This window comes from Cyprinus carpio, chromosome B7, assembly GCF_018340385.1.
Source record: "Cyprinus carpio isolate SPL01 chromosome B7, ASM1834038v1, whole genome shotgun sequence".
In the NCBI taxonomy this organism is placed as follows: Eukaryota; Metazoa; Chordata; class Actinopteri; order Cypriniformes; family Cyprinidae; genus Cyprinus; species Cyprinus carpio.
In genome coordinates this window covers 13,057,210-13,084,283 of record NC_056603.1, presented here as the reverse complement: position 1 = coordinate 13,084,283, position 27,074 = coordinate 13,057,210, and the positions used below count along the sequence as shown (strand labels likewise).

Sequence of the window (27,074 nt, the reverse complement as noted above, 5' to 3'; positions counted from 1 at the left end):
CTGGTCATATAATTAGAATATCATCAAAAAGTTGCTTTATTTCACTAATTCCATTCAAAAAGTGAAACTTGTATATTACATTCATTCATTACATTTCAAATGTTTATTTCTTTTCATTTTGATGATTATAACTGACAACTAAGGAAAATCCCAAATCCAGTATCTCAGAAAATTAGAATATTACTTAAGACCAATACAAAGAAAGGATTTTTAGAAATCTTGGCCAACTGAAAATATGAACATGAAAAGTATGAACATGTACAGCACTCAATACTTAGTCGGGGCTCCTTTTGCCTGAATCACTGCAGCAATGCGGCGTGGCATGGAGTTGATCAGTCTGTGGCACTGCTCAGGTGTTATGAGAGCCCAGGTTGCTCTGATAGTGGCCTTCAGCTCTTCTGCATTCTTGGGTCTGGCATATCGCATGTTCCTCTTCACAATACCCTATAGATTTTCTATGGGGTTAAGGTCAGGCGAGTTTGCTGGCCAATTAAGAACAGGGATACCATGGTCCTTAAACCAGGTACTGGAAGCTTTGGCACTGTGTGCAGGTGCCAAGTCCTGTTGGAAAATGAAATCTGCATCTCCATAAAGTTGGTCAGCAGCAGGAAGCATGAAGTGCTCTAAAACTTCCTGGTATACGGCTGCGTTAACCTTGGACCTCAAAAAACACAGTGGACCAACACCAGCAGATGACATGGCACCCCAAACCATCACTGACAGTGGAAACTTTACACTGGACCTCAAGCAACGTGGATTGTGTGCCTCTCCTCTCTTCCTCCAGACTCTGGGACCCTGATTTCCAAAGGAAATGCAAAATTTACTTTCATCAGAGAACATAACTTTGGACCTCTCAGCAGCAGACCAGTCCTTTTTGTCTTTAGACCAGGTGAGACGCTTCTGACGCTGTCTGTTGTTCAAGAGTGGCCTGACGCAAGGAATGCGACAGCTGAAACCCATGTCTTGCATACGTCTGTGCGTAGTGGTTCTTGAAGCACTGACTCCAGCTGCAGTCCACTCTTTGTGAATCTCCCCCACATTTTGAATGGGTTTTGTTTCACAATCCTCTCCAGGGTGCGGTTTATCCCTATTGCTTGTACACTTTTTTCTATCACATCTTTTCCTTCCCTTCGCCTCTCTATTAATGTGCTTGGACACAGAGCTCTGTGAACAGCCAGCCTCTTTTGCAATGACCTTTTGTGTCTTGCCCTACTTGTGCAAGGTGTCAGTTGTCGTCTTTTGGACAACTGTGAAGTCAGCAGTCTTCCCCATGATTGTGTAGCCTACAGAACTAGCCTGAGAGACCATTTAAAGGCCTTTGCAGGTGTTTTGAGTTAATTAGCTGATTAGAGTGTGGCACCAGGTGTCTTCAATATTGAACCTTTTCACAATATTCTAATCACAAAAAAAGTGGACTAAAATCATTTTAAAACCTTTTTGCTTTACAGTTTTGTTCTACATTTTATTGCATTTCAGCTGTATTTAGATTTTTATGTATGTCTTTGTGTTATGCTTTATTTTTTTTAAATGCTAAAACAAAAAATAAAGTTAATTTGTGTGATTTTTTATTCATTGATTCAGATCCAGCTAAAAAAAAAAACAAACAAAAAAAAACCTGTAGCTATTTAATAAGTCAAAGTAAACAATATATTTTAAGCAATTACATCAATTCACCAGTCATAAGATGTGTATATACATTTAGAAAAGGAAATCACTTTTAATTCCAATTACACATTAGTATATGCAGGGCAACACACTGTACATATACAGTGTAGAAAATGGTTCATCAATTCAGTTTGCATTCAGCATCACAAAGCAAATGTAGTAATTTACATCTTTTGTGCAGTTCTGTTGGGTGCCACTAGTGGAGCAGAAATGACTTTATTTAAACCTCAGTTTTAAGAGGATTACACAAAAATTTGATGTTTTTACACATAAAAGACTATCCTTGGTAACATATTTAGATTTAGCTGCCATGACAGATGACCTTAAAGACCTCTAAGACAAACTGAACCTCCAAAACAAACAAAGCAAAGGCCGCATAGATGTGAAAATGGTTTTTGTGTGAATCTATAGCAATAAAACTACATAAAACATATGCACTTCAACAACGTGGATATATATATTTATATTAGTAAATACTGAGAGATGATGGGTGACTTTGCTTGATATTAAAACATCCAAATTAAATAAAAATAACAACACAAACTTTCTTTCTTTGCTTTTTTTTTTTTTACCTGTACAGCACATCTACATGAAATAAACAGAAAGGAGCTGCAGTAAAGAGTTTCTTCATGCGTTGATTGACAGATGGGTTTCAGATCACAGTGTCAGCTGCTCGCTGAGTTTCATAGTGATGGCTTTGACCTCGGTGTACTCCGCCAACGCATACTCACCCCTGCACACAGGTATTATTGATACTCTTAATACCATTTATATCAAGGAAATTTGCATGCATAATCACAGGAAAATAAGCTTCCCTCCTACTCTAACCCTATAAAGGCTACTGTTTCATATTTGATAAGCAAATGAAGACTCTAATTATCAATATGAAAAACCTGTTGTTCATAATCTGCTACATGCCTTTTGTTATCTGACTGATAGTTTTTACTTTTTTAGCAAGTAAAAGACCTTTTAGTATAATTGTACAAACATCCACCTTCAAATTGAATTGAATCGCTGACATGATAATCGTGATCGAATTGAATCGTGAGACCAGTGTCGATTCACACCCCTAATCAAAATGTATGTTGACATGTTTAGACAGCAGTGAATGGAGGTGAAGACAATCAGCAGCACTCACAGCTCTCGGCCGTTTCCTGACATCTTGTATCCTCCGAACGGAGCTTGAGCATGTAAAGCGTTGTAGCAGTTCACCCTGGAGGATGGAAAGAGACATGACCTTTGACCTCACCTGGAAAATATATGCTCTCTCATCGCTGTATTGCATTTTCAGACATAATTAATTATATACAAATACAAAAGGCCATATTTAGGTCAGAGAGATCACAGAACTATATGTATTTTATTCTATATTCTAATTATATATTTAATTATGTATATATTAATATGCATGTGTGTGTGTACACTGCATTGAAAAATTTGGGATCAGTAAGACTTAAGAACTCAAAAAAAAAAAAAAAAAAATTCTGTTCTGCTCACCAAGGCTGCATTTATTTGATCAAAAATACAGAAAAAAATAGTAATATTGTGAAATATTTTTACAATTTAAAATCATGTTTTTCTAATTTTATTTGTTGTAAAATGTAATTTATTCCTGTGCTCAAAGCTGAATTTCCAGCATCATTACTCCAGTCTTCAGTGTTACATGATCTTTCAGAAATCATTCTAATATGCTGATTTATTTTTTATCAGTGTTGGAAATGTTGTGCTGCTTAATAGTTTTTGGAACCTGTAATACTTTTTTCAGGATTCTTTGATGAAAAAAAAGTTAAAAAGAAGACTATTATTCAAAACATTTTTATCAATTTAACACATCCTTGCTGAATAGAAGTATTATTTCAGAAGAATCATTTCAAGTTTTCTTTTTATTTAAATAATTTTGTGCCCATCTCCTTGTCTATTATTAGATTAATTTATTAGGTTAATTATTACTAAATTAGATTGCCTCATATTGTTCATTCCGCTCTGTAAGATATCAGTCTTAAGCCCCTTTCACACTGCGATTCCGGAAAATACACGGGTAATGTGTCCCGGCAATTGTTCCCGGGTCGCTAGATTTTTCACTTTCACACTGCCAGTGACTACCCGGAATATGTGAGTGCGTTCACACACAACCCGTAAAGGTCCCGTGAAGACACTTGACATCAGGGTGTGACGTGTAATGTACGAGTCAAAAACGCTAGGCACGTTAACTTTCACATAAGCTGGAGAACGATCTCAGCTTCAGCGCGGAAAGTGAGGAACTAACTGATCTAGGTCCCCTAGGTCCCCGACCCGGGATCAATCCAGGAATCAATCCCGGGACGTGTTTGCTTTCACACAGAAGGTGACCCGGCAATGTTCCGGCAATTTTCCGGGTCCGACGTGCAGTGTGAAAGGGGCTTTAAAAACCCATATTGATCGACCACTGGATTTTGTACTTATTTCTATTAAAAGCAGGAGTCTAGCGAGTCTCTTACCAGACGGTTCCAGCCTCCATCGCCGCAGACACACTCATGGCGCGATGGATGTCTCGTGTGAAGACGGCCGCTGTCAGGCCGTAGTGTGAGCTGTTGGCTCTGTTTATCACCTCCTCCTGCGTCTTAAACTTCATGATGCACTGAACAGGCCCAAATATCTGCAAAACACAGATGTACAGGTGCTGACAGGAATAGTGCATGCAAAAGGAGCATTACACCATGATCTATTCAGTCTCATGTCATTCCAAACCTGTATGCTGTTGCTTTTTACGTGACTAAAGACTAAAGGAGCTTGTTTCCATTCAACAGCAGTTCATAGTGACCATTGCTTTCAAGTTCCATAAAGGACATAAATCCACCTGGTTACTGTACAACTTCAGAGGTCATATACTTTTATGAGATTTTATGGTGTTTTTTGTCCTATTTGGAGCTTGACAGACGTGGTCATATGACTTATTTGTTTTATTTTCTTTGTTTGTATGAATTACTCTGATTGTTACTGACATCTGGTGAAAATTTCAAGTCAACAGCACCTTTAGAAATATATTTACTGAGAAAAATGGTGAGGTGTTCAATACTTATTTTACCCGCTGTATATTGTATTATTAGAAACATGACAATTTAAAGTTAAATATTTATATATTTAAATACATAAAATGTAAAGGATGTATAAAAATATATTACAATTGGTATAACATGCAATCATATTATTGTTATTATTATTATTATTATTGTTGCAACTGCATATTAAATACGCATATTTTTTTATATATTTAAATATCTTTAAATATAAAAAATATTTATATATCTATATATATATATATATATATATATATATATAAAGATATTAAAGTATAAAATGTTATATATATAACAATCACAGTGTTATTATTGCTGTAACTATAAGTAAATATTGTATAGACAAAAACATGAATGAAAATTCAAAGTTAAAATATTTTTAAATTTCATAAAATATATAGAAAAAATATAGAAAAAAATGCAAAAAAAAAAATAGTTTTTTTTATCTAAGTATATTATTACACATTTTTAAAAAGGGATTTAATCAACACTTAACTACTATCTGGCTATCTGAGGCCAGAACTAGATCACATGTGTATAATGGCACATTCATCCAGCAGGTGGCACTACAGGACATCAATTCAGATTCCTGTCACCTAAAGAGACTCTAGCCCAAAGTTAAGGTTATGTAAAAGAATCTAAAATAAATGACCTCCCATTAATTTAAAAACATATATTTATGGTTCACTGGATGAGCCATGGGGGGATTCTTTAATCTAAATAGGACAACTGTAGGTTTTTAAATAAAGGAAAATAATTTTATGTAATTTTAGGGAAATAAAAAATGAAATTTAAACTTTTAATTTACAATTGTATTACACCTGCCCTACATGTAGCTGTTTTTCCATATGTTTAACTATTGAAAGTGCACGTGCTCCAGCACAGAGGATCGTCTTACCTCTTCTTTGGCGATGCGCATGTGGTCTTTGACATCAGAGAAGATGGTGGGATGGATGAACAGACCTCTGTCCTCCACCGCACAGCCTCCGCACTCCAGCATCGCCCCCTCCTTCTTCCCACTGTCCACCAGCTCCAGGATCTTATCAAACTGATGCTGGTCGATCTGACCCAACAGCAGAAACACATAAACAATCTGCACACAAGAAGAGAAAACACTCAAAAGTTCAAACGAGTAACTCACCTGCGGCCCATGTGAGGTTCGTGGCTCCAGAGGGTCTCCGATCACTATATTCTTGGCTCTTTCCACACTGAGACGCACAAACTCATCATAAACCGGCTCTTCCACGTAGATGCGTGATGCAGCGGTGCATGCCTGACCCTGGTTAAAGAATGCACCCTTCTGCGTCTCCTCCACCGCCGACTGCACTGCACATACACACACTTTATACAACACACTTACTCTTTTCCCATGCCCTTATGCTTTGATTGTTTCTGCAAAACTGCAGTGCATTACGCAGCGGTACCAATGTTCATGCTTAGATTCAATTGTAAACTTGATAAAATCATGCATTCTATCATTACACCCTTTCTAGAGTTTAATGAGCTGTGCATTGGCGTAAATCTGGGTTTGTGTGCAGATGTGAACATGCATAATAGACGCATGTGAAACAGCGAGTTCACAGCTGCACGGGTGGTCTGGAGTATTGCAACATAAATGGGGCTGAATAAACTCCAGCCAATAAAACCCGCACCACAATCAAATGCACTTGAATGAACTTTAATCAGACAGTACTCTCTACATTACTTTTATATGTACTGTATCCGGCCGCTTAACCCTGTAAAGCCTACTGTGTTATATCTAATATATATATACAGTACTGTGCAAAAGTCTATTAGGATTTTCACCAAAAAAAAAAAAAAAAAAGGTTCGTCATCACTGCTGCATACAGTAGCTGCATTTTTCCAGTTGCCAAATATGTTAATGTAGTGATTGCTTCCATTTCTGGCGCTATGGCATTTCTGTGTGGTGTCAGAGATGTTAGCTTGTCTCTAATAAGATCGGTCACAAACATGATCCCTGCATGTGTAGCGTCTTATTAACTCACTATCATGCATTGTGTGCAGCACATTTCTTCTCCCTCTTCATGATTCCTCCATTTTCTCCACTGTTAAAGAAACTCTTAAGCCTCTTAAAAGTCTTTGTCTGTACTCCTAACAATTCTGGACCTTAAGACCTCTTTTAAGGGTTAAGATGCTTTCTGAATGACTTTTTTTCTTTACTAGGATCTTTTCTGTCATTTTAAGAGGAAACACCCACATTTCTAAGAATTTTCTTAGAATTTTGTTACTAGGAGCAACTCGTAGCACTAAGATTTTTCATGAAAAAGGACACAGATCTTATCATTTTCCAGTCTGTCTGGAATGACATGAAGAAACAGAACAAACTGAGAAGAACTACATCCAGAAGAACTGTGCCAGCGTCTCCAAGAAACTTATTTGAATATACTAAAGGCCTAAGACTTGATGTATAAATATATATATAGACACACACACACACACTGCATTTCCTGGGAATCAGATCTAGGACCTTGGCATTACTTTACCATGCTTTACTGTTTGAGCTGTCAAAAATGTCTGAATGTCATTGCATTAGATGAAAAATGACAAAACATGCACTCAGATGCTGCAGAAGCTTCACAACACTTAAAATTCTTAAATCAAGATACATTTACTTGAGAAGCATAATGATATATGATATTAAGATTGGTTTTTCTGAAAAAAGTGACTTTTTGCTTAGATGAGATGAGAAAAGACATCTGCCAATGGGGTAAAACTTAATTCAAAGGGAAAACAAGATTATTTTTCTAGCATCATTGCTATATTTTTTCTTCCAATTTTAAAGCAGAAAGTCACTTAGTTTTCAAACATTTTTCAGCAAACAAAACTTAATGTCATATCTGTCATTATGCTTCTCAAATGAATGTCTCTTGATTTAAGAATGTTTAGACATTTGTAATGGAAAACAAGACAAGAATACTAAGTAAGGAACTTTGCTGATTTTTGTGGATGAAAAAAAATGAACTATGAACATGTTCCACTAATGAGCCATATATTCCAGAGAACCATGTAATATGTTATTATACATGTAACAAACCTGCAAATGTTTGATTAAAGTGTGTTGCTTTCCTTGAAAATGAATGCACTTGGGTTTTGTTTTCTAAAGCAACGACATACAGACATTTTTAAGTGTCTCTTAAGTGTCTAAATACTCTCCCCTATTTTAAACAGAGAGATGCAGCTCTTCATTCGGGTGGATGCTGCACATATCATTCCCATTCCCTGGGTTTCCCAGCACGGTCATTATTGTTTGAGCAGTGGGATCTGGAAAACCACATCACTCACGGTCTGAGTCAGCAAACACAATGCAGGGGTTCTTCCCTCCCAGCTCCAGAGTCACTCTTTTCAGGTTGCTCTTGGCTGCCGCCGCTTTGATCAGCTGGCCCACCTGAACACAAACACAGCGCAGGACAATAACCAGAGCACTCACTAATGATGCCTCCACAAGCTGCTCTTATGAATATCAGCTGGTGTATTATGTAGATAATGACAGGAGATGGGCTCAAAACAGCACAGCGCTTTGAAACATTACAGTTCAGAGCACCCAGATTCAGCTCACATGAAAAATGCAGACCTGATATCTGAATGAAATGGTTTAACAGTATTTGAGGTGCGACAAATTTCCAGGCGAATTAAATCTCAACGTAACATCTCAAATGTATCTGTTAAACTTCTCTGCAGTCTAAGTTTCTCATATGGAAATAAATCATTAAATACATTTTCATATATATTGTGGACATACTGTATATAAAAATGCAAAGATATAAACAAAACAAAACAAAACAAAAAAAGATTTATACACAGTATCTATACACTGAATTAAACATCAAATTCAAATAGCAGACCGTAAATGTATTTTAATGCCATTCGAAGTATATTTTGGCATGTCAAGGTCTAACTAAAATATATTTTTAATTTTAAAAATATATTTATCTATGGTAAGCTGCACTGCTTACCATATTTATTTAAAATGTAGATTTTTTTTGGCAGAAATAAAAATCTTACAGTATGTCAACAACTGCATTTGTGTCATTCACACTCATCTGTGTCTTCATCTTTGTATTTTTTTTTCTTAAGGCTTTGAGGAACACGATTTTGCTGAGCTTTTTCCCATAATTTCCTCACCTCTGTGGAGCCTGTAAATGCCACTTTGTCGATGTTCATATGACTGGCGATTGCTGCTCCAGCCGTCGGTCCAAACCCAGGTACGATATTCACGACTCCAGGTGGAAAACCAGCCTGTATGACATGATGGAAAGAACGGGCTTAATTTGTATTACTTATAAAAACATACTAGCCTGATACTGTTTGATACAGCTTAATTCTTTCCTCTAAAGGAAGAGGATAAAATGGAAAATGAATAGATCAAAAAATTGCCCATGGGGACAGAGACAGCAAGACTGCTGATGTACACAAAGCTATGCTTTTCTTTTGAGGATTTAAACCACATTGATCTCTTTCATAATGATGAAGACATAAATCATCTCTTTTTTAGATACAGACGGCTTGAATAGAAAGCAAGTGGCGGTTGACTGAAGGCTTGCAGCTGGAGTTTAGTCCATGTCATTACAGCAATTCATGTGTCCTGCTCTCTTTGAAGAATTAAACATGATAATCTGAGCGTTTTGTATAAACAGAGACAGAGCAACAACTCATTACCCACAATACAGTCATTTTGTAATACAGCCAGGTTCCCAACCGAGGTTTATACCACTCTAAGACTGCAATCAATGTTCAAACGCTTGTATTAGTGATGTCAAAAGATTAATCACGATTAATCGCATCCAAAATAAAAGTTTTTGTATACATAATATATGTGTGTGCAATGTGTATATTTATTATGCTTATTTATATACACACACATACAGTATATATTTAGAAAATATTTGCATGTATATTTTTATATTCATATAATTTATTATATATAAATATATTTAATATATAATCATAACATATTTTTCTTAAATATATACATGCATGTGTGTGTATTTATATATACACAATAGATATACATAGTGCACACACATATATTGTGTAATCAAAATTTGTTTATTATGGATGCGATTAATCGCGATTAATCATCACTAGTTTGAATAAATATATTTATTTCATTTAATTACTCATTTTTGCATATAAGATCAGGTATCGTAATGTTGTATTTTGTAATATTTTAAGTAGTTTTTTTTTTTACACTGTAACCTTTGAAAAATTAATGGTACCTTTAGATTTTATAAATTTATGATTTTATGAATTTATGATTTTATGAATTTATGAATCTAGCAGATAGACTAGCTTTTAGCCAAAGTGACTTGTATATGAAGACAATACAAAGAAAAACAAATAATCCAAGAGAGACAACAATATTGTTATTGTTATGTATGGTTTTAGATATATTTTTGTTATATATTGTATTTTATAAAAGTTAAAAATTATATAAAAGTTTTAGTTATTTTATTTTTTATATTTTCTTATTTGTTTAGTTTTACAAAAAGAAAAAAAATACTTTTAACTTACTGTTTTTTTGCTTTATTCTATTTCATAAAAAAGTAATAAATTATACAAAAATATGTATTTTTTTTCATTTATTTGTTTTTTATTCATTATTTATTTATTTTTATAAAAAGTAACAAATTTTATAAAAGATTTGCTTTGTTATTTATTTATTTAATTATTTATTGCTTGCTTGCTTGATTTTATTTCATAAAAAGTAACAAATTATAACAAAATATTTGTTTAGTGTTACAATGGACCTACAGAATCAAGTATTCCAGAGACCAGTGTAATACTTTATTATATCCACTGGGGTGCAAAAAGCCTCTGCCAAACTTTAATTTGGCATCATAATCTCACGATCCCCATGCAGATCAATCATGAAGTCCCTGCTGGTAAACCCTGGCTTACAAAGTTCACAGTCAAACCACAAATTCTGGGAGCGAGAACGGCAGCGCTGATGCAATCAATAATCAATGTCCATATTAATAAAATCAACTCAACAAACAAGAACACCAAACCAAAGCAATGAGCCCCCGCTGCCCCCTCACCTCCTTTATGATCGCTCCGACGTGAAGAGCCGTCAGTGGGGTCTGCTCAGCGGGTTTAATGACCACTGTGTTTCCGCAGGCCAAAGCTGGCGCGATCTTCCACATAAACATCAGCAGAGGGAAGTTCCACTAAGAATACAGAAGACAATTAAACAGATTATGAAGTAAATAGCTGACAATGGATTGTTGGATTACTAAAAAATAATGCACACCCAAAACATCATTTTAAAACTAGTAACGGAGGATTGAGCCATTGATAGCAGACTAATGCAGTTAACAACAAAGTTATTAGACAGACGGAAAGAGAGAGAGAGAGAGATTAAGTGTGTCAGGGAGAAAAAGAATATGTGCTTTCTGTACATAATAATAAAACGTAATTTTAAGGCAAAAACAGGGAAATAATATGTTTATTCATAGTGTCATTTTTTCATCCTATTGTTTACTTTATTTATTTGCTTTGTGTCATTGTTGGGTTTAGTTCTTTTGCTGTTGTAAACTGTAAAGACCTTTGAAATAACTGAAATCATTTGGCCCCGTGATATGAACATGTAATGCAGTCAATACCTGCCTGGAGCTAATTTAGCTGTGCATTTCCCTGAAAATAACTGCACACCTTACAATGTTCATCAACCAATCAGAATCAAGCATTTAACAGCTGCCACCCCTGTAGACCTCAAATAGCTCCGCCTCTTTCAGAGCTGCGCCAGTTGTCTTTTGTCTTCCATTTGTATTTCCACAGTGTGAAGGTAAACTCATACAAATTTATGTATGAACCACTCATTTTAAAATCCTACTGACGTATATGATATTTGCTTCAAACTTTACAACACACATGATAACTTTCGTTAACTCTACAATAATTAAATCCACTTCATTAGCTAATAACTCTTCAACAGCAATGCTATCCACCTTTTTCTTAATGAGCCGCTATAGGTAAATAATGAGGAGAACAACAACATGCAGGAAACGGTAAAACTGTTTGCACTACAAACCAGTGTGCTCATAATTAAGATAATACATTAAAATAATAAGATAAGACACACCAACTTTCAATATCAAGCAGCAAAATGAACTGTTTTGTTCAGCTAAAAATAGCTGGATGGAGTGGATGCAGATGAGACCGGAAGCCAGACCCATAGAATTTCCGACAAGAAAAATGTGGATAGAGCTACCCCAAAAACATAACTTCAAAGACAAATTTGTAAAGATGGCTAAACTTGTTTCTCTGACATAAGGTCTGTAAAATCAAATAAGCAAACAAATGTACATCAGTAAAGCTGTGCTAGTTTGATTTCTGTCTGACTGCTTCTGAACTGTATTGATTTTTTTGTTGCTGTTGTTGTTTTTAAGTGTTGTGGTCTGTGAGTGTTCCTGTGTGGTTGCTAAGGTATTCTGAGTGGTTGTTATGCAGTAGCTGCTACAAGTTTTATAAAAACGGAAACTAAAAGTAGAATAAAATGCTTGTGAATAAAGTGTGGCATGAACATTGACGTTACCTCAGTCGTCTTAAAATATAAAACACACCATCAAGTCAATTGCTGTTCTTTGTTAAATTAGTTACATTAATATGTACACAAATCACTTGTTTACCAGCAGAGAGTTGTTATTTTTTACATCTTTTTGGATGTTGTCATGGCAATTAAATGTGTTTCTGGATTGCATTTTCACTTTGTGACTCATGTGCGCTGAATGCCAGCGTCGCTTTCTCTAATTACCACCAAACCAATCCCAAATATGAATAATGACTTTATGATATAATCTCCAGTGTCTATCAGCAGTTTGTACTTTGTTTCCAAAGCAACGTAAGACAATAAAAAGCCATTTTCATTGATGAACTAAGATTCTTGGATGGCCTGATTTGATAAATGATTTGTAGGCTTTTGTAACTTATGAAAATTGAGACAATATGGTGTATCAGTGATGACAGTAACTTCATTTATAGTCAAGAATTACCCACCCAGAATCTTCAAACAGGCCCTTTAATTACGATAACTTTGTTTATTATTAACAGAACAAAGACGACTGCCCTGTGGATGCATGCCATTCATTAAATTAGATTCTTCAAGAGTATTGGCAAAAATTGTGCAAAATTGCAGAATTCAAGGTCACAATGTTTGGGTTTTCTTTGCCGTTGCTGTGACTTCAAAAAGAGTGACAGAATTAAACAGCTTTGAATAAAATTTTTTTTTTTTGCATTAGGTTGTTGGGTGGTTAATAGGGTGTTACATAACATTCATAAATTTTAAACCAGTCAGAACACCCTGGCAACACCCCAGCAACCACCTACAAATGCCCTAGCAACCACTTACAAATGGCACTGCAACCACCCACATCTCCTTAGCATCTTGACGGTCTAATGTTTCGAAACACACTAGCATCCACTGTAAATGCCATTGCAACCACTAGGGCTCTATGAAATCTGTTTTAGTTTTTCACAAATTCTGATTTGTCCAGTTGAATTTTTCTGGATACTGTTTTTTTTATTTCCCTTTGAACTCTATTTTAATGATTAAATTAAACTGTATTAATCAATAAGTAATGCATTTATGTATTTAATTAATGTATTCCCAAATTTAGTTTTTTCCATTTAAATTTTTCTAGAATGTTTTTTTTCATTTACATTTTTCTAGACTCTGTTTTAATGATTAAAAGAAATTGTATTAATCAAAAAATATGTCTAATTAATTGAAACAATAAAACTTACACTATTAAACCACAATTTCCTCAAAGTTTGACAAAAAAAATATTTTTTGTCACGGTTTCTTCAAGTTAAACCAAACTTTAGTTTAGTTTCAGAGCAGTTCTGGAGATTATCTTCATGTGTTCATGTACTAATATATTTAGACGGCAGATGCTGAAATCACTGCGAGCATCACATGTGCTTCAGTATTTGTATAGTAAACGAAACCACACGTCTGTGCCATTCATGCACACAGAGAGAAGCAGAACATGCAGGATTCATATTTAAATTGTATTATTGCAGCCTAATATTCACAGACACTAGTCAATATTGAGATATTTACAAATTCTGTGAAATTCTGCATTATACTGTACATTCAGTTTTCCATAGCAACACCTTAATTAAGGCGAGAGTTTTAAGCACCATTCAAACAGATTTTTTAATTTACTATGGTGTTTACTAGGGTGTTGCTTAGCAACCACTTAGGGATTGTCACTATATATTTTACTGAAGATCAAGTTTGTAGAGACAAAGTCATAGTAATAATTTTTTTTAAAATGTATGTGTTCATCAATAGTTGATGCTATGCTGAAATGTTGAGAAAACACTTCTTAAAATGGAAAATCCAGTGGTTAAATGCTATAACTATGAATAATGTATCACTATTGCATGAATAATATGTAATCATGTAATCAATAACGTAACTGATTACGAGTATTTTAAAATGTAATGTAATCTGAATACAAGTACTTAATCTTTGGAATCTGATTACATAATCCAGATTACATGCAATCAGTTACTGCCCAGCTCTGAGTATCTGTACAGTTTTTTAGCGTGTGTTGAGATTTTTGGTGGGCGTACGGGAGATATTTAATTACACGAGAGTCGAATCGCACTTTCGTTACATAGCTCCCAGTCATGCTGCTTTCCTGTAATTGGAATTAGTGTGGTTTCAAAGCTTCACAAAAGATCCCCTGAGTGACGTCAAGAGAGAAAACAGCCTCTGTACAGTATAAGGAAACCAAACAAGGTCTCGTGGTTTCAAAGAGTCGCAAGCTTTCATAAACATTCATAAGCTTCAATGGCACGTGAGATCATAATACAGTGTGCTTTCTGCGAGAGGGAGCGGTGTATTTGTGTTCGTCTGTGTGTGTGTCTCTTTATCCAAGGTGTTTCCTTACATGCATCTGAGAGACTCTAGACAGGCGTTGGCTACAGAATATAAACAAAGCCATCATGTATGTGTGATTCAACGTTCACTGGATCCTATTGTGTTTATGATCTAAACTGTGTCCAAATATGTTTCTTTTTTACTTTATCTGTTTAAATGCCAATACTGTCAAATTCACAAATAAAGTGTTCAAGCATTCGAGAATAGGATTAATCAGATAATACAGCGATTTCATGCTTTATTGCTTACACAGATTACCGTCGTCATACAACAAGCTACTTTGTGCCAAACTGATAAAAATAGATATGTTCCTTGTGCATCAAATCAGCATATTAGAATGATTTCTGAAGGGTCATGTGACACTGAAGACTGGAGTAATGATGCTGAAAATTCATTTTATGATGCTGAATTCAGAAAATTCTAAATATGATGCTGAAAATTCAGCTTTGCATCACAGGAATAAATTACATTTGATATTAAATATATTAAATTAAAAAAAAATCTAAATTATAACAAAAACAATAATAAAATCAAAAATTTAATAATAATAATAATAATATATATGTATATATATGTTATAAATGACCAACTTATACCCAAACTACTGAATAGTAGTGTGTTTATTTACTGAGTTAAAAAAGAAAAAGAAAAAATATTATTTTATAAAATGATTATACTAAATATTATAATATTACTGTTTACTGATACATATTCAAGAATAAAAAATAAAGTGATTAAACGATTTAGTTAATAATTTCAGTGAAACGATGCATTTAAACAATCCGCTTAAATTAAACGACCTGATTAAAATTAAATTATTAAATTAAACGATTAAAATGAATCTTAGACTTACTAATGCTTCATGTAAGTGAGAGTGTAAAAGCTTTTGAAAACAATCAAATTACTGAAAATAGTTAGTTGCACTGATATTAGTTACTCCTAAACAGTGATAGACTGCTTTTCACATTTCACTGCTGGTTATATATTCTCTAAATAATCGTTTATGTGACGAATAAAAATCTTGAATCTTGAATGAATAATAAAACATACATTAATTTTAATCTTTAAAAATACGGCCGCTTGATATTGAAAATGTTTCATTTTTCCACATTGAATACCTTTGAATAAAGGTAAAGATTTCAAAGATTCGAAGATAATATGTTTGCTTTTTTAACAATAATTAAAAATACAAATGTAATAAGAATAAAAAAGACATGAAAAATACTACTTCTATCTAAAAATACCAATTATAAATTGGGATGTGCCATAAATTCATGATTTGCCTACTGTGAATTGATGTTAAATGCTCCACAAATGAAATGCAAATTCAAAATAGTAACAAACTCACCGGAATGATTGCTCCGCAAACACCGACGGGCTCATGTTTGGTAAAACACACAAAGTTTTCATCTGTTGGGAGGAAGAAAAAAAGCAATGAGGAAGTCAAGAGACACTAAACATTATAACACACTAGGCTCCCCTTTGATATACAATCATTGTGTCCTTGGGAAGCTCTTGGATGTGACCACTGAAAACCAAACATGAGAGACAATGCATTGGGAAAAACATACAGAGATGGTTTCAATGGCCCACACAAAGCTCTGGTCAGGAAGAGTGTATATGTTCTGCTTTTTTCCCCCTCTGCTTTCACCGGAGACACATTGAAACGAGAGAGGCCTGAGGTGTGTGAGAAGTCTGGGCAGCAGTTCAAACCCACTGCTGATCTGCTCTTGGCTTGGATGCACACCTTTGTTCACCCTCGGCGCTCTCTTTCTCCCTTTGCTCTCTCTCCCAGGAGTCAGATATCCAGTTGGGGTAATGTAAGGTAGCATTGCAGTTTTATCACATCTCTTCGCACTTGAACCTTTCCGTTGGAAAATGCCACTAAGATTGGCCAATTTACCACATCCTTGTTCCAACGTGTATCCAGTTAAAGACTCGAGTGGCCTTGGTGCGACTGATTATTGAACATAGTCTACTTGAAAATGAGCATTTACTTCATTATTTACTCACCATCATGTCATTACAAACCTTTTTTTTCTCTGTGAGCTGAAGTGTGGAGAAAGATTTTCAGCGAATATTGGACATCATTATAAAATAAAGGTTTGGAACAGCATGAGAGTGCTATTAATTTCTGCAGTTAAATACAATAAAAACAGTACTAATATTGTGAAATATTTTTATCATTTCAAATAACTGTTTTCTGTTGTAATACATTTTTAAATGTAATTTATTCCTGTGATGCAAAGCTGAATTTCCAGCATCATTACTCCCACATGATCCCACATGTGTCACATGATCCTTCAGAAATCATTATATTAATATGCTGATTTTCTGCTCAAGAAACATTTATGATTATTATCAATGTTGAAAACAGTTGTGCTGTTTTATATTTTTATGGCTTTTTGAGGATTCTTTGATCAATATAAACATCAAATGAACAGCATTTATTCGAAATAGAATCTTTGCTGTCACTTTTGATTAATTTAATAGGTCCTTGCTAAATAAAAGCATTAATTTCTTCAAAAAACGTTATTTATTAATTGACCCCAAACTTCTGAACAGCAATCCCAGAACGCGTTTTGATGATCTCAGTGAAAAAAGACAAACAATGCCAAAATGTCAAATAAGTGATAGAATTTTAATTTGAATCATTTAAATTTATTTTAACTGTGAGGAAGTAAAACATAAAATAAATAGCGCACACAAAACTGTCAATTTTTATTTAGATTTAACTTTTTGTATATATTTTAATTAGATTTAACCTCATATTAATGTACAGTATGTATTGAGAGTTCATATAGAATTCATGCATTAAAATTTTGACTTTTTAGTGTTAGTGTGTGTGATATATTGTGATGCTTATAAGAGACTTACACAATTATCGTAGCAAAATATTAAAGCTAAATTTCATAGAAATTTGTACGAGTTGCTGTCTATTTACAGTGGTACAAAAATATGTAGTTGTATTTTAGTTAGGGCAGCAGTTAAACAACGGGCAGCAATGCAACTTTTGTGGTTTTGTGAACTTCGTAAGATGTACTGAAAGTCATCCAATTAAAACTACAGCCCAACAACAAACATCCATGCATGACATTTCATATAAGTGTGCATGGATGCGTGGGAGCCATGACCGTTAATCTAGCGCAGCCGGCCTCTCCGAGCCCTGACCTTCTCGTGTTTCCCCACACCGCAGTGTGTCGGGGTGATTACAGACTTGACAACTCCCTCACACAATGCTCATCTCTGGCTAGGATCAGCCAACGGCCCTTTCTTACTGATCCAACAGCGCTGCTAATCAAAGGTTAAATTTAAACCGCATCTAGAAGGGCTCCAACTTCTAACGTCACGACAAGTTTCCAGCAGCAGGTAATGCATCTGTATGCACAAAAATTTTAAAAATACTGCAATCTGACATGCTGAGAACCAAAACAAATAGAACATATCTGAGGTTTAATATGCATTTATGTGGAGCCACAGCTCTGAAATTAAATCCAATCAAAGAACTGAATTAGCTTAAACCCTATGAACCCTACTGTATCATATTTGATACACAAATTTCTAAGGCCTCTAAATCATCAACATTTACTAAAAACCTTTTGCATAAAATCTACTCCATGCCTTCTGTCATCTAACTGAGTTTATACTATTTAGCAAGTAAAACAATTATATTTTTAGTATAACTGTAAAAACTTCAGCTCATGTTTCATAGTTTTTGCTGTGAAATCTTTAATAAACTTTATAAAGTAAATATAAGAATAACTTTTATATTATTAGTCATGTTTCAAGAACATCATTTACTGGACTAAAGCAATTTTTAATAAAAACTTTTTTTCCAAATATGATAATCAGGCTTTTAAGGAATGTTTATTTATTTTTTTACCTCTCAGTCATCATTGTATTGCATTGTGTTATTCATTTTGAAACTAAAGAGCTTTGATCATAAAACTATGCATTTAAATATCATCTTATTTAGACATATTATTGGGAAATATATCGAAATTTATATGCATTTTATGTAAGTATTTTGTTATACTATTATAAAGATGTAATTAAATTAACATCACAAGCATCAAAATTTCATCTTACTTTTTGACCATATAAATATCAACATCTGCAACAAATTGCATGTTTATGCTCAGTTTAAGTGTTTTTTTTTTCTTAAATTATGACCTCCATATTCTCACTATTTCATACTATATGAGCCATAAAAGCTTGATGTATCCAAAATGATATGGCAAAAAAAAAAAAAAAAAAAAAAAAAAAAAAAAAAAATTCATGCAACATTTTTTGGGGAGAGGATTTTGTTCAATAAACTTTTCCATTAAAAAAAGTAATTAATTTTTTGAACCATTATTTCATATATCATGCTTTACAAGCTTAAATCGAACAAATGTCAGATATGCATGGAAAAGACAGCTTTATCTGGTCAGGATCCAGGTCTGGCTGCGGGTGAAAATGTCAAATTGGCCAGATTGGTTTTATAATTGGCGCGTTGACAATCTGGGTTAAGCCGCCCAATGTGATGAACCGTAAAACGACACATTTTTCCAAATAAACACTTGAGTTGGGCAGTAGGCGGTTGACGTATGCTAATTGGCAGTCGTTATCAATGGGGAAATTCAAAGCGGCTTCAGTCACGCACCATTTTCCAGCCCTCAAAAGAGCGAGATATTCTATCTGGCCGCTGATTCCCTGAACTCCAGCTCATCTGCAGCACCAGCGGTTGCACCTCAGCGATTAGGATCAGAGCCTCTTCCTTTTCCTTTGTGTGTCAGGGCTTTCGTCTTTTAACGCTTTATTTCAATCTAATCAGGGGAAAGGAGGGAAGCATGTTTTGTCTATTGAGTATCCTGGAGTGGCGGGAATGCTGGGGGAAAAGGAAGAATTAGAAAGGGGGATGATATACCACCCAGGGCTGAAGGGAACCCATCAACCCTTTCATGCTCATTAACTCATCTCTAGTATGAAGAGGAAGAGGACTTTTGGGGAACACCGGCTGGCTTGGATGTGTTTATTATGTTCACAACAGAGCTGAATTGAGAGGGACTTTTAAATTGGAAATTCGGAATTCGGTTGCACACAGGAAGCAGAATTCTTGGAAACATATAAGTATAAATAAAATGTAAATTAATTCATACACTATCATTCAAACGTTTGTGGTCAGTAAGATGTAAATGCTCACACTATTGTTTGTTCTTTTGAACTTTCTGTTCATCACAGAATCCTTTAAAATGTATCTAATTTTTCACAAAAACACTGGATTTTTAAATGCCAGAAAATTGTATTTCATTTAGACATATTCTGTAATATTTAATTACATTTAAAAAATGCAAAACCACTCAATTTCCCAGAATGCTCCAATTTAAAAAATTCCAATTTTACGTCCTGTGGTGCATTACCAATTTAATTCAAATTCACTCTCATTATTTGAAAAGAAGCTAATTCTTAAATTGAGAAGCACTGAGCTCTGGTTCACGTTCAATCACAGCACTAAATGAATCAGCTGATTTGACTGAAAACACAAGTAACAAAGTGATCCATTCAACTGGCTTTGATACTCACCGACCGGCATGGTTTTCCCATGAATCTTGTCCGTCCAGCCGGCGTAATATCTCAGGGTCTTAATGCTGCCATCCAAATCCACAAAGAACGCATGCAGGAAGGGTTTGCCAGTGTCCATTGATTCTAGAGTCTAGAAACAAGAAAGCATTCGGTTCAACTACTGCAAACCCATTCTGAGAGCATAAAAGCATAACGTTATGATTTTATTAGCAATCTGTTTTAAATTGACATTTTTATTGGCCATTTTCGAAAAGCATGCTCATTTCGAGAGCTACAAATTTGATACAAAACAACTTTTTTATGCACGTCAGATGCCAAGATTTTAATGTGCATGGGGAGTTAGTAGGGCAAGAAATTAAACAATAACGCAAATAATAAATTCCGCTGCCCTCCAACAATAAAAACAGTGTCAACGTGAGGAAAAAGTATTTGGGTAAGAGCACCGCTGAAGTCATTGGCAGAGTTTACACTCATGAGAGCTGTAAAATAGGATGCTTCCCATCTGCGCTGGAATGGATTTCTGTGCACAAAATATTATGTTCAAGATTACTTAAAATACAATTACAGTTCTAAAGCATGATCATACAGACATCTCAAGCTACTGACAACCTCCCAAAATTAATCATACTAGATTGCTGGGTGTGTTTGAATTTCTGTACTTGAATCTATTTGCGTGGGAAACATCCAAAACTGCATGAGTGTAATTGTGAAGTATGCATGTATTACATTTGATCCATCCCTTTTATTCAATGCACGACTGTAAAAGGCACCCTAAATGGCTTAATAGGCAGTGCAGTATAAGAAAGAGATCACTTTAACCTCTCTATCTTCAAATCTGTCCTTTATTTCCCTACGCAGTGCTCTGCGTTATTGAAATTATATCACAGGACATGTTTGCAATTAGCAATCACATGCAGTCTAAAACATTACTTCACTCACATCTGTAAAATTTCATTCACAAATGCGGTAACTAATATGATCTGTCAGTAGAACAGGAGGAAAACCAACTCAAGCAAGGCTTTAATTATGTAAAACTGAACCATTGTGATACTGTAGAAACAAACAACAATGTGACCAAAGAAAACAACACTTTTTGATAGACAGACAGACAGACAGAGATTGTTTTAATTGACAAGACTTCAAAATCAGACCACCGTGTCAATGCTCACACCTGCAGTAGTGTTTGATGAATGCATTCAGACAGGCGTGACAGCTTATCGACACTGCGTGTGTGTGGCGTGACTAAAAACAGACCGCAGCCATTATAATGAAGCAGCAAGTGTGCAGTTTGATGCAACTGTTTTGTGTACAATTTAATGTGTTTTACAATCTGCAACACTTTCTATTGGACAGAAATTTAATTCTGATTGAGCTCAACTGGTCCATATGTTCTGACTGAAGTGTTTACAGGAAGACTCTTAAATTTAACAGATTTGAAGGGATCCAAAACCATTTTTAAATAAGGGTTGTTGACATGAGCAACTGTATAGCTAAATCCTGATATAAAGATACTTTGTTATACTTTTGTTTAATTTTTTCATTATTATTATTATTATTAATTTGGTGGCGTAATTATAGCGTAAATGTACATTGTATCAAAGACTATAGAAGAGAGTTTGGTTGTATAATGTGTCCTGGGAAATACATATTAAACGAGATGACTTGTATTCATGACTTTATTCCTATTGTATCGGGATTATGTTGTTGCGATGAGTTTAATACCTGTTTCAACCGGACTCAGTCAGAACTGATAAGTTATTGGAACAATGGTCATCTGGATATTAACGTTGTCGTTTTTAAGTCATGATGTGTTGATTCGTGGGAAATAACAGATGGATCGCTTTTATTTACATTTTTATTTAAAATATTCACACACTTGTGTACCATGTCATCAACTATCTGATATTCCGATTCACAAGTACTTGTAAGTGAGTGTGTTGTGTCGTTTAAAAACCGTGATAAATGAGCTTGATCGTGATCTGTAACGTGAGATCGAGGTGTGCGGCGCCATGTTTGTTCACACTGCTCTTCAGAGTCCTGTCAGTGATTTACAGCACGTGAATTCATCAATTTCTCCCCAAATACATGCAAGTAAGTGGCTGGTGAACTGGGAGAAGAATAGAGTAACCTTTTATAGACCCCTTAATCGCCTACGTCACTGTGACGTCACCGCTCTAGCTGGAGGCAAAACATAATAAAGAACTCATAGCAGGCGCGCTAAAAGTTTGAGGTTTTGACTTTAAAATGTCGTCTTGATGTGTTTTTGGCTGCCAGAATAGAAGGAACAGCACTTTTGGTTCAAAACTAAAGTTTCACCGGATCCCGGCCGACATTCCTTCACAGAAATCAAGAAGACAATTGTGGTTGAATGCAATACGGCGTACTGACTAGACAGAGACGATCATAAATAATGCTCGTGTTTGCGGTGCACACTTCATATTAGGTAAAATAATCCATGAATATGTACTGGTGTGTTGGTTTTTATCTAGTACAAATCAGCAAGTTTATGTTTTATAGGTGAAAAGTCGCCAACCTTCAGCTCCCTAGCTAGCTTAAATGTTAAACAAACATACAGCGATAGATGTGTGTGCCATCCTTTGAATGGTCTCTTAAAAATAATCCACATTGCTAATCATAGTTAGCCCAGCGATAGGTTACATTAGACAATAAGCCTTGACAAAATTCCCCAAACCACCCGAAAGTAATTCATATGTTGTCTAGGAAATATCCAAAACCTGGTTAAAATGTTTCCAATGAGAACAAGATACAAGAACTACAACAGGCTTAGCTAAAAATAAATAAATAAAATAGGCTACTGTAATGTTATCCACTCGTCATTATATTTTGGTCAGATAACCAGTTTGGTCAGTGAACTGAGTGATCAACTGAATTAATTGATAAATGTATGCTAACTCCCACTTTTCTTATTATTATTTTTTTTGTCACGGTCCCGCAGAGTCAGTGACTGTACATATTCGGACAGTTCCGAAGTTCCTTCTTCATCCATGTTTAATAAATCCCTCCTAAAACGTGCTAGTTTACGCTTGTCAACATTGCGTCCGCGCCTCTTTTTGCCTCCAGCTAAGCCCCGCCCACCCGGAGACGTTGCAATGTTTACAAACTTTTAAGGGGTCTATAGCTACTTACACTGTGTGTATCTGATATGAATAAAATATGTCGCAAATTATGTTTCAGTGGATTGTTATCGCTGCTTCCTTTAACATCCGTGTGTGTTTTACAAACTCTAAATGTATTGTTTTACAAGTACTTATGTGTATGTAAATGTCTGAAACCTAAAATAAACATTATGTGGTTAAAAACACTGCGAAAATATGACAAGTGCAGAGCGCGTCTCAGCGCCAGCCAAAGCGGGAAAGCAGTTTGAATTTGGCAGTTATGTGACGTCACCGAACGTTCTAAATCCCGTCCCGTTCAAAGGGTTAATCTCTGAAGGCAGACTCACCGCGAGCACAGCGCGCTCTCGCTCCAGCAGATCCGCGAGTCTGTGCAGTAACCGGCCGCGGCTCGACGCGTCCATCAGCCGCCACTCCGAGCCTCTCTGGCCGGCCGCTCTGGCAGCTCTCACCGCCTCATCCACATCAGCCTGAGCAATCACACCAGCGCTTTACTACACTCACATCATTATATCAGTTAAATAACCGTGTTTATAATTCTTGCCTGACAAATTTTCAAATCAGTTTTATATATATAATAGTTTACCTGCTTAATGCAACACAATTAATTGTATATCAGCCAAAATAATAAAATAACTGCAATAAATAAACACAATTACAAAATAAAAACAAACTCAAATCATTCTCATATGCATATTCATAGTTTAACTGACAAAAATGCAGTCTAATTAAACTAACTTAATTTCTTCTTCTATCAGTTTCCAATTGCAGCTAGGCCTACATAAATAATAAGCATTCTCACATATCTGACAAACCCTCAAATCAGTCTCATATGCATATTAATAGTTCAACAATGCAATATGATTTAATCTATTTTAACTAATCTATTTTATACATTATTCATAAATGCACGGCAGATATACTGTACATGTCACTGTACACGAATTTGACATCTAATGAGCCAAATTCATCTTACTTTATCCGCCTCCTCAACGTCGCAGATTTTGACACCTGTTGCAGGGTTGATCGTTGGAAACTTCTTTCCTTTGATTGACGTGTGCCATTCATTATTGATAAAAATCTGCAACAAATAGTTAGACTACAGTGAAACTGGTTTCCCATTACAGTTAAGACTTGTCTACGAATATAAATAAAAAAGAATAAATAGAAATATCTCCCACAAATATGAATAAAAATATTGTATAATTATAAATAAATCTAAATATATAGTTCATTAACTTGCCCACAAAAATAAATAAAATGAGGTAAAAAAAAATAATAAATGTAAATAACTAGCTCATTAACATGTCCACAAATATGGATAAAAAAATTAATAATAAATGTCAATATTGTGTATGTATCCCTCATTTAAAAACCCTTTTTGAACCCTCTTATTAAAAAAAAACACTTCTTAAAGATAATGTACAGTTCTCAAAATATGTTCCTTAATTCAGTGCATTAGTTTTGTTGTGGCTCTTTAACACACCAGTACAGTTTTTCTAAAGAACTATAAAACCTTGAATGACATCAGGCTTTAAAATGCTTCACTTGTAATAGTAACAGCCTAAAGTTTCTTACAAATGTCATTAAAAAAGACTAAAGGACTTATCAGACTAGAACTCCACTCGCTCTAGTATTTGTTTGCGATTTAAGGCTGAAGACAAGCTCTTACCTTAGTGTGTTTAATCTCAGGGATTTTCACAGGCTGAGGCAGAGGTGGAGGGCATGCGTTTCGAGCGAGCCCGTTCTCTATAGTCCCGTTCTGTGCCATTGCAGCGCGGTCGCTGTGAAGTGCAATAGAGATGAAGATCACAGATCACTGTTCACTCCATCCAGCACACTTTATAAGAACTTTTAAAGGTCCTCCCCCTTTGGGGAAGTGTGCACTCCGCCTACCAGGACAAACACAGCCTCCGTCCCACCTGCCAGTGAATCAGTCTTTTAAACACAGAACATGCTGTTTTCCAGATATGAGTTTCCGTGATGAAGTTTTAGGAGATCAAACATGGAAAAAGGCTGCGGTTTAGGAATGTTTTAGGCTTTTAAAAGCCTCGTTCCACCTGCTCGCCTCTGAAACCCAACACGATTGGCTGTGTCTTTATGTCAGGCGCTGGAGGTAATGAGTGTGAATTAATTGTCCGGCAATATTTACATGGCTTTGATCTGCTGGGGGAGCGATGGATTTGAAGAGACGGCGGGCCAGGCATCACTGATGCGTTCTGATGTTCAATACGAAGTTGGTTTTAGCACCTGGGCCTGGTGAAGTTGAGTGGAGTTGAATACGTGCAAACAAATGCTTTTGTTCGGCGGGACAAAGACTTTCCCAGCTTCGGGCTCATATTCGGACACTGTTGCCATTGTTTCCCCTCCATTGCTTCTTGTCACTCTTCTTGTCAAAGTTTAATTAGGACAACGAGCTCTCGCGGGCCCATTTCTCACTTCAGCAGGTTTCTAAACACTTCCTAATGAGGACAAGGCTCAGAGAAATTGGGCGTATGAGAAGGAACGCACTGGGGAGGGAAAGTTGCATTGAAAAATTTGCACTAAAACCTGAAACACGCACAAATGTTGCTAATGGCAAGGATAGAACTTTTCTTCATACACAAATGATCTTTCAGATTTTAAAAAACAGCTGACAAATGTGATGCAGAGCGAAATCGTGGGAAAGCGGAGGCAGGTGCCCTCGTCCTCCAAGCTTGGGTGCTCCGGTTAATTGGCATCCCACACCTTTTAAATGAAGGTCAAGTCTCTTCCCCTCTCTGGGCTTCAGCACCGTTTAGCAGCATTACCCGGCTAATTGCAATGACTGCTTCCTCAAAGAAAGCACATGACTCTGCAGACACTTCCCAAAACACATCTCAATAGAAACGCTTCAGCACTGATGAACCAAAGTGACAAGAGAACAGAGATTTAGCTACAGAGAACAGGTGCTGCAGCTCAAGAAAATAGACGTGTTTTATATCATTTAAGAGGTTTTCTATAGAAGCTTGTTTCTGCTTGTTTCCGTATTTTTATCTCGCAGTTCTGACTTATTCTTGCAGTTATGAGTTTATATCATGTAATTCTGACTTCTTTTCTCAGAAATGTGAGATATAAACTTGTAACTGCAATAAAGTACAATACTGAGGGAAAAAGACAGCTCACATTTCTGATATTTTTTTTCTTTTACGATTGCAAGTTTATATCATATAATTCTGAGAAAATTTGTTTATATCTCACAAATCTGACTTTAGAACACACAATTGCAAGTTTATATCTCAGTTCTGAGACAATTAGTTTATATCTTAGAAATGTGACTTTAGAACACATATTTGCAAGTTTATCTCACAATTCTGAGAAAATAAGTGTATATCTCGCAAATCTGATTTTGTAAAACTCAATTGCAAGTTTATATCACGTCACTTTTTTTCACTTTCAAAAATCTGAGAAAAAAGTCAGAATTTTTCATTCATTCGCTTTGATAAAACAGGCAAAACATTGGATGAAGGATCCAGGCCTTAAGGGTCCAGAAAATGATAGAGACTTAGGAATGCGGCCTTTTGACTTTTTGGGCCAGTAAGCAACCACTTAGCAACCATCCAGAACACCCTAGCAACCATCCAGAACACACTGGCACTGAGGTGGAGAGTTTTGCATGAACAAGGACCAGTCCTATTTTCTTCAGAAAATATGTCAATTTTTAGTTAATTACAGATATGAATAAAAAGAAGTAGAAATTAATTAATAAATTAAATATTTAAACTT

General features: G+C 35.3%; 1 protein-coding gene across 1 annotated transcript; it reads right to left on the bottom strand.

The window, feature by feature from the left end:
• Positions 1-1,693: 1,693 nt before the first annotated feature.
• On the bottom strand, positions 1,694-25,240 carry LOC109047576 (aldehyde dehydrogenase family 1 member A3-like). Its single transcript, XM_042727315.1, has 13 exons — positions 25,003-25,240; positions 24,307-24,411; positions 23,660-23,800; positions 20,197-20,326; positions 15,980-16,041; positions 10,781-10,909; positions 8,865-8,978; positions 8,025-8,127; positions 5,863-6,047; positions 5,620-5,784; positions 4,143-4,300; positions 2,804-2,878; positions 1,694-2,398 (listed from the first exon to the last, which is right to left on the bottom strand). Exons 1-13 carry the CDS (start codon positions 25,099-25,101, stop codon positions 2,323-2,325), a joined length of 1,542 nt encoding a protein of 513 aa, XP_042583249.1. The 5' UTR covers positions 25,102-25,240; the 3' UTR covers positions 1,694-2,322.
• Between the last annotated feature and the right edge of the window lie 1,834 nt (positions 25,241-27,074).

Excerpts from the sequence above, each read along its gene's own strand:
- LOC109047576 (XM_042727315.1), bottom strand. The coding sequence starts at position 25,101 with ATGGCACAGAACGGGACTATAGAGAACGGGCTCGCTCGAAACGCATGC. Across the intron at positions 16,042-20,196 it reads TGGGAAAACCATGCCGGTCG|ATGAAAACTTTGTGTGTTTT; the intron begins GTGAGTATCAAA and ends TCCTCCCAACAG. Across the intron at positions 2,399-2,803 it reads TCAGGAAACGGCCGAGAGCT|GGGTGAGTATGCGTTGGCGG; the intron begins GTGAGTGCTGCT and ends ACCTGTGTGCAG.